The sequence below is a fragment of the Halichoeres trimaculatus genome, unplaced genomic scaffold (assembly GCF_033239565.1).
Source record: "Halichoeres trimaculatus isolate MK-OKI-2021-1 unplaced genomic scaffold, fHalTri1.1 fHalTri1_scaffold_12, whole genome shotgun sequence".
Lineage (NCBI taxonomy): Eukaryota > Metazoa > Chordata > Actinopteri > Labriformes > Labridae > Halichoeres > Halichoeres trimaculatus.
In genome coordinates this window covers 21155432-21170785 of record NW_027437190.1, presented here as the reverse complement: position 1 = coordinate 21170785, position 15354 = coordinate 21155432, and the positions used below count along the sequence as shown (strand labels likewise).

The 15354-nt window shown below is 42.7% G+C and overlaps 1 protein-coding gene across 1 annotated transcript; it reads left to right on the top strand.

The window, feature by feature from the left end:
* The first annotated feature begins 871 nt into the window (after positions 1-871).
* Positions 872-14403, top strand: LOC141801095 (ataxin-1-like). The gene is made up of 3 exons (XM_074683998.1): positions 872-1223; positions 4969-7045; positions 8673-14403. The coding sequence occupies exons 2-3, from the start codon at positions 5234-5236 to the stop codon at positions 9366-9368; spliced, it is 2508 nt and encodes an 835-aa protein (XP_074540099.1). The 5' UTR covers positions 872-1223; positions 4969-5233; the 3' UTR covers positions 9369-14403.
* Positions 14404-15354: the final 951 nt, after the last annotated feature.

Genomic DNA, 15354 nt, shown 5'->3' with positions numbered 1-15354 from the left:
CAGCCACTGCGGTTGTAATACTATTGCTTGGTGTAATAATGGCGTTGTCTAATTTGGTGCATTCTCTGTGTGTTCCCAAGTCTGCAGTCTAGGCTGAGGACACACTCTGCTTGTCCTGCCAGCTGAGGAGCAGATAGACACTGGCCTGGTGATGGTGAGTGCTTGTCTGCAGCCAGGCTCTTTCTGCTCTATGCTGTACTGGATAAGGAGGCGGCCCCTCGGGTGAGGAGGGCTCCAGTGCCAAGTGACTGGGCGACAGGGTGTTTATCAGCACTGCCTGCATTCATTGAGCGAAATATCTCTGAGATGGGGAGGCCTGGGGGAACCTGGAAGGGGTGGGTGGGGGCTAGTGACAGGCATTTCTGAGTATCTTTGCAGCTGAATAGAGGATAATTGTAGGGCAGCTCACAGGGCAGATTAGGAAAAGATTTGCTTCCACTGGGGAAAGTGCACATGAAAATGAGCAAGAACGAAGCAGTGCATTAAAACAGCTTTGATCTTCTAACACTGAACAATTTAATCCTCTGTCGGTTTGGGTCTGTGCATATGTGTTAGTGTCTCTGCATGTGTAAGCCAATGTGAATATCCCACAGTTATTCACATTCATGCAGTATGACTGTCTGAGCAAAGCCTCTCTGAATCTCCAGCTCTCACTCTCCCTCCCTCACCCTCCGTCTGTTGCTCCCTCCCCCTCCTTCCCTCGCTGTGTGAGCGTAGTCTGGGCGCTAAGCCAAGTAGAGTGTGTTTTTTTGAATGAATACCTGATGCGGCTGATGAGGCTGGCTGGGGGAGGAGCTGTGTCAGTGGAGTACTGAGAGAGAAAGAAAGAGGAGGGAGGTAGAGAGGGAGAAACAGAGAGAGTGAGGGAGGGAGGGAGAGAAGCAGCCAGGCAGAGAGGGAGCTGGCGGTCTGGTGGCCTTGCATAACACACGTTGGAGCAGCCTTGAACGCAGGACTTGGTGTTTGCTTCAGCAGTGGGGAACTTCCTTCGCCGTCAGCCCATTGCAGGGGCAGCGTAGCCTCCAAACCAGGGGGAGAGAAAGACAGAGGATAGCAGAGCTGGAGCAGCAACAGCACAGGCTCAAGCAGAAGAGAACCGCACAAAGGAGAGATTCAGGAAGAGGAGTCCTAGGAAACACGTCTCCAACACGCATACACAGATACACACAGAGGCAGGAAGAATCCTTGGACATGCTCTGCAAGCAGTGGCTGTGGAGAGACTGGTGAGCTATTCTTAGTACCCTAATCAGAGGAGGGGAGGAGGAAGAGGAGGTGTGTGTGTGGGGGGGTGGTAGTGGTGGTTTGTGTCTTTTCTTCTTGGTTTGTAGCATAGTAGTATTTTCTGCTCTGCTACTACACTTATCTCACTGTCATTGTGAAGCCCCCAGAGGCTACAGTCACAACATTTGTCCAGTCACAGCTGTGGCTTTCAGCAGCACTGACCCTGTTTATTCGTAGTGCCTGCTGAGAGTGACGCCAGCATACTCATCTCTGCTCGTATGATGTGTGATCTGTGTGTGTCAAGCACTGATGCAGAACTCTGGAGTCATTGTGAAGACAAACAGCCGAAATCTACTGCCTGTTCTTACTGTCTGCTGTAGTCTGCCACACGGTTGGTCCGCCTCTTAAAGGCACAGGCACCACTTTTATACAGAGACGGGGCAGTAAAATGGCTCTTTTGGGTATTAGATAAAGCAGCACACTATTGATCTGCTGTGTGGTTGAAGCTGCTGTGTATGAAAGACGCTCTAGGGGAGGTCCTATTCCTATGCAGAGATACAAACATATACGCACGTACATATTGTCCTCCATAGTACCTCCCCCCTCTGTTTCATGCCAGTGCTCAGATTGATAATGATGTTTTTGTACTCTATATATAGCCGTTTGCTGTACAGGATATTCACTGTGCATCTATTGGTGGAAGGTGAAATATGATGCATGGCCGTATTGACAACAGGTTTGTCACCCCTTGCACTATCATTTTGTATGAATCTTCTACATAGATACAAGTCAGGACACTGTCACTAAATAATTTTGTTTCCTTTTATATTGGTTCACTGCATCATATTGCTGCAGCAGGATGTTATTGCTCTGAAGCCGTGGATCAACGCGAGGAATGAATAGTGGGTCTGGAAACATGATAGAAAACTCAGGAGAAGAGGTTGGGGGCTGGAGGAGCTGCCGACTGCTGCGTAATAGGGAGGAGATTTAACTCCTCTGAGGGGTCTTTCTCACCTGGAGACAACAGAGGGGAAGTGTGTTGAAAAAAAAGCATCTCATCTGGGCTCCAGAGACGGCTGACACACATCACTACACAAACCTATTTCTGTGGTTTGTGCAGTATTTTTACGTGGGTGGACCAAAGAGGACCGCATGCGGGGCTGGCTTTATCATTCTGTCTGAGACGAAAAGCATCAGAGTGATAAACGTTAAAAAAAGAGGGAGCATCACCCCCATCTCTTTCTCTCTACATGTTGTCATCCCTTGATACACATCTCAGAGTTGACAGTCCTGGGCCAGGGGACTGACTCAGGGCTCCTGTGTTGTCTGGCGTATCGTGTCATGTCTTGAAGGCTTGCCTTTATTGTCCGTAAAATAATAAAATGAACCGTATGGTTGTAACTGGCATTGTTCTAATAATAGGCTGCAAAATGGAGAGATGCTTTTGGCTGCTGAGTTGTAGGTGTGTGTGACAATGTGCAGATTGTGAAGCACACAGGTCGTATGAGGAGAGGAAAGACACCTTCTCAAAAGCATTCAGTTGCATCTTGATAGTAATTAAGTGTTCGTGTCATTTCAAAATCAGAGCATCCTTGCTTTGTCTTCCCGTGTTGCTAGGTTCATACTCATGCTTTGGATGTGATGTCATTCCAGTGTTGACACGCTGTAGCTGAGGTGGGGTTGCTGCCACTGAGCAATGCTGCACAGTGGAGCTCTTGCTGTACCGGTGGCTGTGTTGCTGATCGGGGATCTCTCAGCGAGGTGGGGGCTATGGTGCTCTGATGCTGCAGGCGTTGCTCAATGTGGGTCAGGAGAGGCAGTACTCTATCTTATACTCTCTATTCCCCTTTCTCTCTCTCCCTTCCTTACTCCTAATCCCCCTCCCTCCCCCATTTTACTCCCTTTTCTCCTTCTACACAGTTCTATCTGTCATCTTACATCGCCTCTCTTCGTTGCTCTCCTTCCTGTTTTTTCAACTGCTCTCCTCCTTTGTTACATCTGGTGGCTCTACCAGGCTTTATGGTTAGATGAACTGCGTGTTGCACAAGATTTTTGCTGCTTTCTGATGCAGTGACCTTGTCAGAGACAGCAATAGAGGTAGATGCATCTAAATAGAACTGACCAAGGTCGCCTCCTGTGTTTTTTTCCTCCCCTCTGTCTTTATGTAACACGTCTGTGGCTGCCTGCTGTAGCCAGCCTCCTCTATGATTTGAAAATATAATTTAGTTGAGTCAATTAGTCTGGCTCCTCTGAATGGAATTTAGGAGGAGAAAACTGAATGGATGGACGTGTGAGAGTGTGTGTCATACACTCCATCGATGTGGTGCTTCTGGCTAATGAACAACTCTGTGCACTGTTCTGTGCACTGACCCACTGATAAGCCTGCAGGAGAGAACAGCCAATCTGAAAAAGAAAGTGTGAAAAAGCTGTGAGCTCATATTGCATGAATCGATGCACTTAGTGTTTTTTTGTTTTGCATGTGCATGTTTTAGCTACATGAAAGATTCATAGTATACAACATTCAACAACAAGGGGCACTATTCAAACACTAATAGTGACGCTGTTGACATAGTGAGCCATCTTTTACCAACTCATCTACACTTCACAAGTTCCACTAACCAAGCCCAGAATACTAAACTTGTTTCGGCCCTCATTCAGCTCAACCGTCAGTCAGTCTTTCACCAAACCAAACTGAGAGGGAATACTCATTCATTGTTTGTTATCCACTTAGCATTCCCTTGAACTTTGAAACACCACTCCAGCTGGGATCAGCGGAAAAGCCATTGTACCGATACTTTGAAGCACTTCAGTGATTGCAACAAAGGCCCATTTACGCTTCTTGCAGAATGTTCCATAATCAAATTTCCAGCCATATTGTTTTCACTTCATTTTACTGAAGTGCCCACTGACCCAGAGTTCCTGTCTGGAGGTGGATGTTATATTTACTGTAGTCCCACTGACTCAACACAAGGCCGGCCAGAGTGTGTTCAAAAAAAAAAAAAAAAAAAAAAAAAAGACAAAAGCACAAACTCCTCTGAGGCTGTTACTATGTGCTGTTATCCTATCACTCTGCTCTGTTTTCTTACCCTGGTGCCTGGAGCAAGATAACAGCCAACAGCAACATACTACACACACACACACACACACACGCACACACACACACACATACACACGCACACACCAACAGCAGTTCAGGAAACTCCTGCCTGGTGTTGGAAACATGAAAGAGCCTTTCCAAGTTATGTAAATGATGACAAACAACACTGCACTGTACTTTCCTGTATGTCATAGATCATTATGCAGGCTGAGCTCTGACAGGTAAGACCATGTAGTCCTTCTAACTCTGCATCTTAAAAGGGTTGTTCTTAGAGAAAGATGCGCAAAATATGGCCCACATGGCAAGTGCATTAGAGAAACACAAGTCAGATGCAGTAGTTGTGTCAGGTACCACCCTGTGGCAGTAAGATGAACTACACCATCACAAACATGACAGCATGGGTGTTTTTAACAGTAAAATCTCTCGGTGACTATTTTGCATTTGCAGTGCTGCACAATCATGATGTGTATCTCATTAAGAATTAGTCTGTATAGCTATGACAATTCTGCTTTGCAATAAAAAAACTTATCCTCCTAACTTAGAGCACAGTCATACCTTTGCATTTAATGCCTTTTTAGCCGTACGTCATGATCAAGACTATGGAATTTATGCCTGAATATCTGATGTAAGTCTTTTTCTTTTGCCGTCAGATTCCTGTGGATGTCGTGGAGGAGGTGGACCAGTCAGAGATGATTCCTCATGAAGTCTCTGGAGCTCATTCTTTGAGCTGGAGTGACTCCAACTTCTCTGGTTTGAGATCAGGAACTGTCTATCAGTGAACACTAAAGGAAACCAGAACCACACAGCATTTAGAAAAGCCAGCCTCCTGACATAAACATTTAATCAAGGAAAAAAAGGGGGAGATAGACACAACCAGAAGAGCTTAGAGGCTCTATCAGGGGATATTGTAATCACATGAGTACAATGAAGTCTAACCAGGAGCGGAGTAATGGATGCTTGCCTCCAAAGAAGCGGGAGATCCTGGCTCTGGAACAGAGGCCCGTGGCAGTATCTGCAGCAACACCTCCAGCTGGAATGGTAGCTGACAGTCCCCATACGGAGAATCTTGCATGGCTGGCAAGTGTAGCTAGTGAACGCTGCAAATCAAGAGACGCAGAGAGCCCAAGATGTTCCACATCCTCCACTTCAGCCTCCTCTCCTTCCACCTCCATCTCTCCTTCAGCTGCTCCTCTATCTGCAGTGCCTCTGGCCTCACTGCCTGCAGTTTACCCTACAGCCCTTCCCCAGCAGGCTGGGACCATCCAGTTTGCTCAGCTGGGACCCAACGTTCAGTTCATTAGCTCTGGGCCATATGCAGGATACATCTCCTCCCACATCATCTCCACAAATGCTAATTCTGCATCTAACAACTCTGCTGTAGGACAGCGTCCCCAGCTGGATGGTTACACCACTGCCCTCATCTCTCCCAGCACCAAAGGGGAGCAGCAGTTTCAGATAGCTGTCTCACCAACAGAACTGACTCCTGTGTCACTACCGAGCTCTCCTCAAGTCACCAGCCAGTACATCCACCTGGACAGCAGGGCTTCTCTGACTGTCAGTGGAAACACGGTCACTTCGCCCACAACTCACCTCCAGATACACCCTCACACAGCCGTCCTCCCTCAAACACTCACCCTGGCTCCTTCACAGCTGCTGGTTCAGTATGCGGATGGTACAGTCGGAAAAAAAGCGGACGGACATGCTAAGGGTGTGCTGAATGGGGAACTAGAGATGGTCAAGCAGACTAAAACGGCCAGTCATCTGGTCAACCATCAGCAGGTCCAGAGCTATGAGGCCAGACATATTCTCCTGCCTGCAGACTATGCCCAAAACCCTGCAGGACTCCAGACCTCCTTGGTGCTTGTTGCTCAGCCAAACCATGGAGCTGAACGTGATGCTGGCTCAAATAAGATTTCCTTGGTCCAGACCGAGAAAGGAGGCATCTGTTTGGGGAAACCAGTGTCCAGATCCTCTTCATTTACCTCCCTCTCTTCATCAGAGGTGGTTAAGTCTGTTGCTCCTCATGCAGTTATCCAGACAACTCTACCTTCTGAGGAGCTGCCAGCCAGTCTCTACTCCTCCACTCAGCCACCCATCATCGGATATATCACCAACACCAATCAGCATGCAGTCAGCTACCACCCAACGCTTCCCCAGCACCTCGTCATCCCCAGTGGCCAGTCTCTGCTCATCCCAGTCAGTGGCACAAATAATGGCACAGAAGTTGAGGTCAGTCGCTCTATCAGCACACTGACAGCCACCACTACGCCTCAAATTTCCACCGCCATGCCACACGCCTATCTAGCCACAGCTCTGTCAAAGTGTGAGGCGCTTGGACCAGATGGAAACCAACCCACTCCTGCTGTTGCACAGGCACCAGTGCTGCCGGTCCCACCCTCAAACCCAGCTCCTGCTGTGGTGGCAGCTCCCTCCCCAACACCCACTCCTGTCCCCACTCCCACCCCAGTTTCTATCCAAGCCTCCCCCTCCATCTCCTCTTCCTCCTCCCCTGTGGCGCTTCCTCCATTCTTCATGCGAGGCTCCATCATCCAGCTGGCTGACGGGGAGCTGAAGCGAGTGGAGGATCTCAAGACAGAGGATTTCATTCAGAGTGCTGAAATTAGCAGCGAGCTGAAGATTGACTCCAGCACTGTTGAACGCATTGACAACGGGCAGAGTCCTAATGCTGTGGTCATCCAGTTTTCTGTGGGGGAGCTCAAAGCTCAGGCAAGTTACTCTTTCTTCAGCCTACGCTTAGTTCATCATAAGTTTAATTTACATGTTTACCCTGTTTCTCTTCATCCTAGTGATATCAATGGCATCAAAGGCTTTTGTGGGACACGCATTTTGCTCAGTAGGAACAGCAGGCACCGCATGTTTTAAAGCTGATGCACGGGTCATAGAATAGGTCGAAGGATCAGTTTTTGGACCTGGTGTCATTGGTGGATGCCACCCCTCTTTGTTTTCCTACATTTTTATGACTCTCTCAAGTAGTCCAATAAAGGCCAGAAAAATATCTCTGGTCATGAGATAAACTCTCAGCTGCACTGTAGTGTCATTATATTTACTGACAATTTGACAAACATGATGCTAAAAGCAGACAGATACTTTCACAGCAGTTAATGCAATAAGGAGCTGGTCCTGTGACTTTGTAAGTGATATTAAAGTCTCACTTTTATATATTTGCCTGTTCATAATCCACAAAAATTGGATAATCAGCGTTAAAATCAATCATGTCCAAATGCTATTTCTCAGTATCAAAACTCCCTATGACAACGCCGTGCAGGCTGGCAAAGTTTAGCAGTGAGAAGGGGGAAATGTGTTTTTCATTGCAGGAAAACAATTTCTTGGATCTATTTTGTAGTAATGGCTACAAACAGGAGCTGGACTGGCAAAAAGAAAAACGACAGAAGAGTGGGGGAATCTATACAGGAGAGTACCTGAGCATGGGCTAAAGGCTAAAACAAGAGCTAGGTTGTTGGTGATAATGTTCATTCCAACCCATATGCATTAGTTCTTCTGCAGTGGTCCGTTCATACTTGAGAATCTATCAGTAAAATGAATGGTATTATAAATGAGCACTGGTAGGACATAACCAGGATTTACAAATGCTACAACTAAATAATGTTACACATCTGAGAGCAGTGGGTGGGCTGTGAGTTACACTAAACAGATAACCTGGTACACAGAGCTACAGTACAAACTGAGTTTAAAAAGTTTGCTAGTTTCAAACAATAGTGCTACATACCTGCAAATAAACACATTACCTTTTGCTTTTCATCCTGTAATAAGTTGAACAAATGCATGTCTTGGCAAGAGTCACATCCTTTTATTGATGAGTGATAGTGCTCATGGGAAATGGGGTCTTTATTACTGAAGAACTACTGATTCTAGATAGTTCTCCAACACCTTTAAGTGCTTCAGAGGCTGCAGACAGAGGCAACAACCAAGATGCTTGTTGCTCATTTCATTATCTGTCAGATATGAACAGTAGTGAACTGGGCTTTATTTCATTATGCAAACTAAATCATGTGTGCCTTACATCAGTGTATTATGTGAATCTTGAAGACTTGTAAACTAGATGCAGCAAGAAGCTACTTCTTTTTTCAGCCTACCTCTATGCATATGTTTTTCTGCTAATGTTGGTTGGTTATGAAACAAATGTTAAAATGGCATTGCCTTCTCTGAAAAAGGTTTCTTTGTAAATTGAAAGAATTCCCAAGATGTCCAATCTAATACCAATGTATTCATACTGTTACATATTTATTGTCGTCCATGAGTGATGTGAAATCCTTTAATAATTTCTCAGTCTGTATCCAGCTCAAAGCTAACAGTCTGATGTGCTCTTCTCCAGGTGTGTGTGGAGGTGCTAGTGGAGTACCCCTTCTTTGTGTTCGGCCAGGGGTGGTCATCCTGCTGCCCAGACAGGACCACCCAGCTGTTTGAGCTGTCCTGTGCTAAGCTGTGCGTAGGTGATGTGTGTGTGTCCCTGACCTTGCGTGGCTTGAGGAACGGTTCGGTGACTGACAGCGTGTCTTTTGGGACCAAGATGAAGACCGGCCCACTCTCTGACTCCTGTCAAAACGTGGATGTCACTGTAAGAAACAGTGTGAATCTGAGTGCTGCGGGCAGTAACAGTGGCCTCCTCATGAAAGCCTCCAGTGCAGACAGACTGGAGAGAGAGCAAGTTACTGGACCAGGACCAGGATTAGAACTACCACCAGGACTGGGATTAGTTCCAGGACAAGGGGAGGGGATGTATGGGAGTGGACCACTGCTGGCTGTCTCTGGGACTGGAGAAGTAAGGCGGGAATCACTGAAAACAGACACAGCTGCACTTACCAAAACACAATGTGGTGATCCAGAGAGACCCACATCCCGAAAGAGACGCTGGTCAGCTCCAGAGCGGGACCAGACTGAGAGAGCTGAGGAGGAGCCTCCTCTGACTCTGCCCAAACCCTCCTTCATCCCTCAGGAGGTGAAAATTAGCATCGAGGGACACTCCAGTGCTGGGAGTGAAAGGTGCTTGAACAGAAGGGTAGACTGTTGAGAGAGTGTACACAAAATTATTTGACCCGTGGTTTGCTTTGTGTTTATCCTCTCTTTTTTCTCTCTATCCGGACAAATGTAATATAGGAGTGTACTCATTATTTACATGTTTGCTTTTCTTTTTCAAAGTCTGATGTCTACGATGAAGTACAGTACAGCACCTTCATATGTGGTATCATACACGAGATCAGTGCAATCAATGCTGAAAGCAAAAATGAATGCAGTGTGAATGTTGAATACGAGTGGCAGTCGGACACCGGACAGACGTTTGACCTGCGTGTCACATATCATAAGCTGTCTTTCTTTCATTACACAGCTTAAAGTCCACTACTCCTCTTATCACATCAACAAGCACATGCCCAGATGTCACTGTGCTATAGTCGGGTATTTGAACGCTCATCTGTTTGTTTTGTTGTGACATTTATGAGAGGTTGAGTCAAAGAGAGCTGTGTTGTTCTAACATTATATTGCTCAGTCATCATGGATGTGATCCTCCTGCCTTATGTATCTATCACTTTTGGTGTCTAAGGTTACTTTTTTAAATTTCCAACCATTACACATGTGTGCTACAGCAGATGACTTAGTGTCACTTTTCTTCGTGTGTGTGTGTCTGTTTGTGTGTGTGTGTGTGTGTGTGTGTGTGTGTGTGTGTGTGTGTGTGTGTGTGTGTTTGTGCGCCTGTGTGTTTTTTTCTAGCAGACAGAGGAAAAAGGTGTGTTTGTAGTTATGACCTCATTTGTCAAGACAGCCTTCAAATATCAAGACTGTAAAGGCCTGAATGTAAACCCATTAACTTTCCCATGAAGTCATATGTGTGCTTTTTAAAAAGTTTCAACCACTTCCTGTTAGGCTGAGAATTATTTGATTAAACCACATTTCCTGTCTAATTTGGCTTTAACTGATTTCCAAGGCCTTTTTGAGGCAATTCAGCAAGCTAAACTGTCAGATACAGCCATCTATTCACAAGATAAGCATTGTTAACACCGCAGCAACAGAGCAATATGAAAATGTATTCATTTGGATACTAAGTCCTACATCATGATAGCTTATAATTTAAATGATAATCCTGTCAGTAAGAAGTCATAATTACTGTCTCAAAGAGGGGGTGTTGTACTTTTCTGTTTAAAACAGGGGTACAAGTTACAACACTGAATGTGCAAATTTTTAAATAAATAAATATTCATATTTTGTAGAGATTTCTGAATATGTCCGTAAACTGTTCAAAATGGTCTGTTCCAAAAATAGCACAAGATCTTCATTGGACTTGCTAAAATGGTGAGGTCACTGTATGAGGATCTCTTAACAACTTTCATGACATGTTGAAAGAATGGGCCTCAAACACCAAGGTCTGCCTATAGCTTTTCCCTTAGCAGGCTTCCAGAGGGCTGGCCAATCATAGGGAAATGGGTCTTAAAGAGTCTTAAATAGACGGCAGCCAAAACAAAGCATTTCAAACAGTCTGAAACATTGTTTTTCGTTTTTTTCCTCTTTTTTTTTAGATGCAAATTACATGAAACTACTCTAGGGGCACCAGAAAAATGGTATAAAGCCTTAAGGAAATGTAACACCCCCTCTTTAAGTTGAGATATGCCAAAGCAAGCAGTTCTCCTAGTTCATTGAAAAGAAATTTAGATACTGACTTACTGACTGGGCATAAGAAAACCCTCAGAAAACAGCCAGAATTCAGCACAATTTATTTCACGCACATGGGATCAGAGTCTAGTAATCAACCAAGTTTGCCCAGTGTAGCCAATGTAGAGCCCAGCACCGCTAGGTTTCACACTGCTCCATTGTCTGGTGCTAATATGCCAGTCTAACTAAACTTTCACTTGCAACAACATGCCACTTAAGCTTGTTTACATTCCGGTAATGGGGTATTATAGCATTAGCCATTAACCAGTGCTACTGCCCCAGCTCGTGATGTATGGTTGCGATACAGCATTTGACCAGCACTTTGGTGATAAAACTATTAGTAATCTGTTTAACTGACAAGTTATTCTAGTGAGGGTGTTAAGTCAACTCAATGTTAACATCCTTTACCTTTAAGAGTTAACTTTAGTGCTGGTCACATACTGAAGCTTATGAAAGGGTTCACATCTCACTACATCAATGACCTTGACACAAGCAGTGGCAGAAAAGTCAATCAATAAAAAAAAAATCCCCTGGAAGACGACATATATGTAAATGTTTATCTCCTTTACACATCTGTTATGCATATTGCTAATATACAATATGAGTTAAAGCAACTTAAAATGCAAACACATCACAACAAAAGTTATCAGAACATGACATTAGTTTTTTAATGTACCTATCCACTCTATTGACCCAGCCTATTTCTTTTGTTACAGGAACTATGGCCTTTAATAATGATATGTAACAAGCTTGTTATCATGCTTTGGGGTTTTATTGTTAACCCCTCTTTTCCTAAAAGATGGTTCTGTTCTGTTATATGAATGCTGTTTGGAACGGGGCAGCTTTTTTTCTCCTATTGTAGTTTACATGTCGTTTTCTGTCTCAGAGTAGAGCCAGAACAATTACTCTATTGGCTAGTTCATACTCAGGAACAGTGTGAGTCGGTATGTGAGTGTTATTTGTGCATTTGTAGAGAGTGTGTGCATGTGTGCATGTGTGTGTATGTAAGCTTGAGTCTGGTATACATGTCCACAGTCACATGTGAATGTGTGTGTTCTGAGCAGCAGCACTTTGATGAAGCATCCAGCAGCAGCGTGTTGGCGTCCCTAGGTTAGATTTCAATAGAGTAATCAACTGACTGTTTTTCACTGCGCCATGTCCTGCAGGTTTATAAATGAGGGGAAACATAATGTACCCGGGCAGGGAATGTAAACACACAAGGGGCAAACTATCTGAAATTTATTTTTGAAGACAGAGCTACTATAGAAGGAAGGAAAGAGAGACTGGTAGTGTTGATCATGTACAGTGTATTGTATCTTAGAGAGTGTACAGTGTGTGTATAGATATTTTAATCTTATGTAGCCTATGTACTGTATGTGCCACAGCGCCTCCTTCTTCAATCATTCCATTAACTCATCAAGATGAAGTGGTCCTGCTTTGGTTTTTGTCTCTTCAGGTATTGACCTTATGTTCATTAACGTGCTACACTTCTTTGGGAGTATTTCATCATTTGGCCTCCTCAGATTTTGTTTTTTTTTGACTTGCACTCTGTAACATACAGTATGTGTGAATATGATCTGCAGTTTATCATGATAGCCATTAACCTTTTATAACTCTGAGATGTGTTTATTGTTAACCCAGTAACCAGACTGTTCTCTTCTGTTTGTGTTTGACTGCTCAGGCTTTTAAAAACACTGCCCATAGACTGTTCTCCTGCAAAATGATGTGGTCTTATACTCTCCACTGTTACAAAGTACAGTACTGTTTCATCACTCTGTCTTTAATGACATGTTCCCTCTTTGAGCCTGGCCCAACTTTGTATTTTACTAAAGTTCATTATAACACACACCGATAAAATGTGATGTAATAGCACTCATGAAATTATTTGACATTTTGGTAAATGTACTTATTTTTTTCTTCTTAAAAATAGAGAAAATTTATACTGGTTATACATTTTTACCATAAACATGAGGATGGTAAACAATCGCCTCATGAAATGACGAGGTCAGCACTTCAAACTGTATGTACTTTCAATTGTACCTGTGATTGCCATGCCAAACAGATGTCCTATAAATAGCCCAACATGTGTAATATTGAGAAAATTGCCTGATACAGCAAATAATCACTAAGCATAACTTAGCACCGAGACTGGAAGTCTAAAAAAAACCCAAAAATATCTGAAAAAAAATCAATCTGGAATCCCCCCCAATAAATTTTAATGTCATAATACATGACTGAAATTTTAAGACAATTATGCCATTTTGTATTTTTTTTTCTTTTTATTGATTTAAAAAAAATCTAAGATTTTTATAAGAATATTTCAAATTCCTCCCTCTTTGTAACTGTAATTTTACAGAAGTAGAACTTGTCTCTTTCCCTTCTCCAGTCTTTGTTCTAAGCTTGGATGACTGCCTGTTGATGGTCGCTCCATGTTTACTGTTGAAACTAACAGAATGGTATTGTTCTTCTCATTTAACCTTAAGACATACATCAGATAAGTAAAATTTACCTAAATGTGAAATAATTCTTTGAACCCCCTGTACATCCACACAGTTATGCCTGATTGAAGCTTGGGTAAGAGATACTGTGAGTTACACAAAGATGCAAACACAATGTACTTAGAGAAATAAAGGTGGCAGTTGACCTGCACCAAGAAGTGCAACAAAAAGTTATCAGTCAATTGTAGTGTGTGAAACTCAGCACGTAAACTTATCATCAATATGTGAGGGCTTTACATCCAAAGGTTTAGTAGTATTATTATGCTAACTTTTGCCTACACATATGCTTAAACTAGGCCTGAAAATAAAAAAAACTTTTCAAAGCCTTTCTATACTATGTTTAATACAGTGTACAAGCCCCACCTTGTGGTGATTTATGAAATTGCACTTTGGGGTTAGGGTTGGGGTGTTTTACTGTGATACACAGAAGTAATGTACAGCATGTCTGAGGTCAGCTGTTCTCTAACTGTGCGGCATCTCAGCGTTTTGTAAATAGCCAAAGTCTTCCATTATAATGTTAGTTTGACCTTTTGCCATGGAGAGGATAAACACTGATTCCCATGTACAGACCTTTGAAGTAAAGTTTAATTTCTTGGAGACACTATCATCTATTTCACAGAAATGTAGGTTATTGGTCCTTCTGAGATATTTTCTTTTGCACCACCTCAAAAACAGGAAAGTAAGGGAGTTAAAGACTTTTAAAACACAGATTTTTTTTTTTAAAAAAAATTGGGTTGGTTTGTTGGGTAGTCTCGGCTAAGATTCATGTTGTCCTACGTACAGTCTGTAGTATCAATAATGTTCCCTTATTTTGATGGTGTTGAGGTTTGCTAGTCAGAAACTGTTAAATCTTTACTTCAAATGTTTGGTTTTACATTTGATCAAATATATTAAAAAATAAAGAGTCCAAGGAAAAATCACAGTGTCTCTTTCTGTGAGAAAATCACATTCAAATAGCGTTTTTTCTTTGCATGTGAAAATACAGTTTGTCAGCTGTTGCGACTCTGATAAATGTTTCCTCCTGAGGTTTGCCTGATAACATCTTCACCCCTGTCCTGATGCTCAGACAGTATCCTGGAGACCGTATCATTTTCTGAAAACATGACACACATGACCAGTCAGGAAAACATTACTTTTGAATGACATGCTTTAAAAAAAGCAGCATTTTAATGGCTTTACAGGCTGTTTTAAATAAACACTTGTAAAAATTAAAAAAAAAGAAAAAATACCAGTTGATAACTTATTATTTACGTTGGCTCTCAACCTTAATGTGTTAACTTTAGTTGTATCAGATTATATTAGGGAAAATGTGCGCTGACCTTCTGTCAGAAGGAAGCAGATCATAAAGAAACAAATAAACAAACAAAAACTCAACCAAAAAATACATAAACCCCACTTTTAAAATTAATCAATTTTCTTCATGAATCCGTTAAAAAAAGACAAATTTATCTTAAATTCTCAATGTCTTATCTATGTTTTTTTTTTAAATTAAAAAAATTTCATGCTCCAATTTTTGTTTGATGCAAGATTTTTACCTTTTTTAATGCTATATTTTAGAAGTGTACACAAATAATTAATGTAAAGAGAGCTTGGGTATGTAGACATTTTAAACTTTTAAAAATATCTAATTTTACATTTTTGTGGAACAGTCGCAATTATATACAAGTTTGATTTTGGCCTGACTTGTCTAATTTCTACTGAGGTCATTTTTCTTTCTTTTGCCTTTAACTCCATTTGTAAATTAATGTCACATATGTATTAGGTACCAATGCACAAGTTAAGAGGACTTTTGTTGTGTCATTGACAGTCTATAAGTAGATTAAGGGTTGCCAAAGTGGGGGTCACAAAACACTGACA

Bases quoted from the DNA above. Each gene is read 5' to 3' on its own strand.
- LOC141801095 (XM_074683998.1), top strand. From the start codon at position 5,234: ATGAGTACAATGAAGTCTAACCAGGAGCGGAGTAATGGATGCTTGCCT. The intron at 7,046-8,672 runs GCAAGTTACTCT...GCTCTTCTCCAG, and splicing joins TGGGGGAGCTCAAAGCTCAG to GTGTGTGTGGAGGTGCTAGT.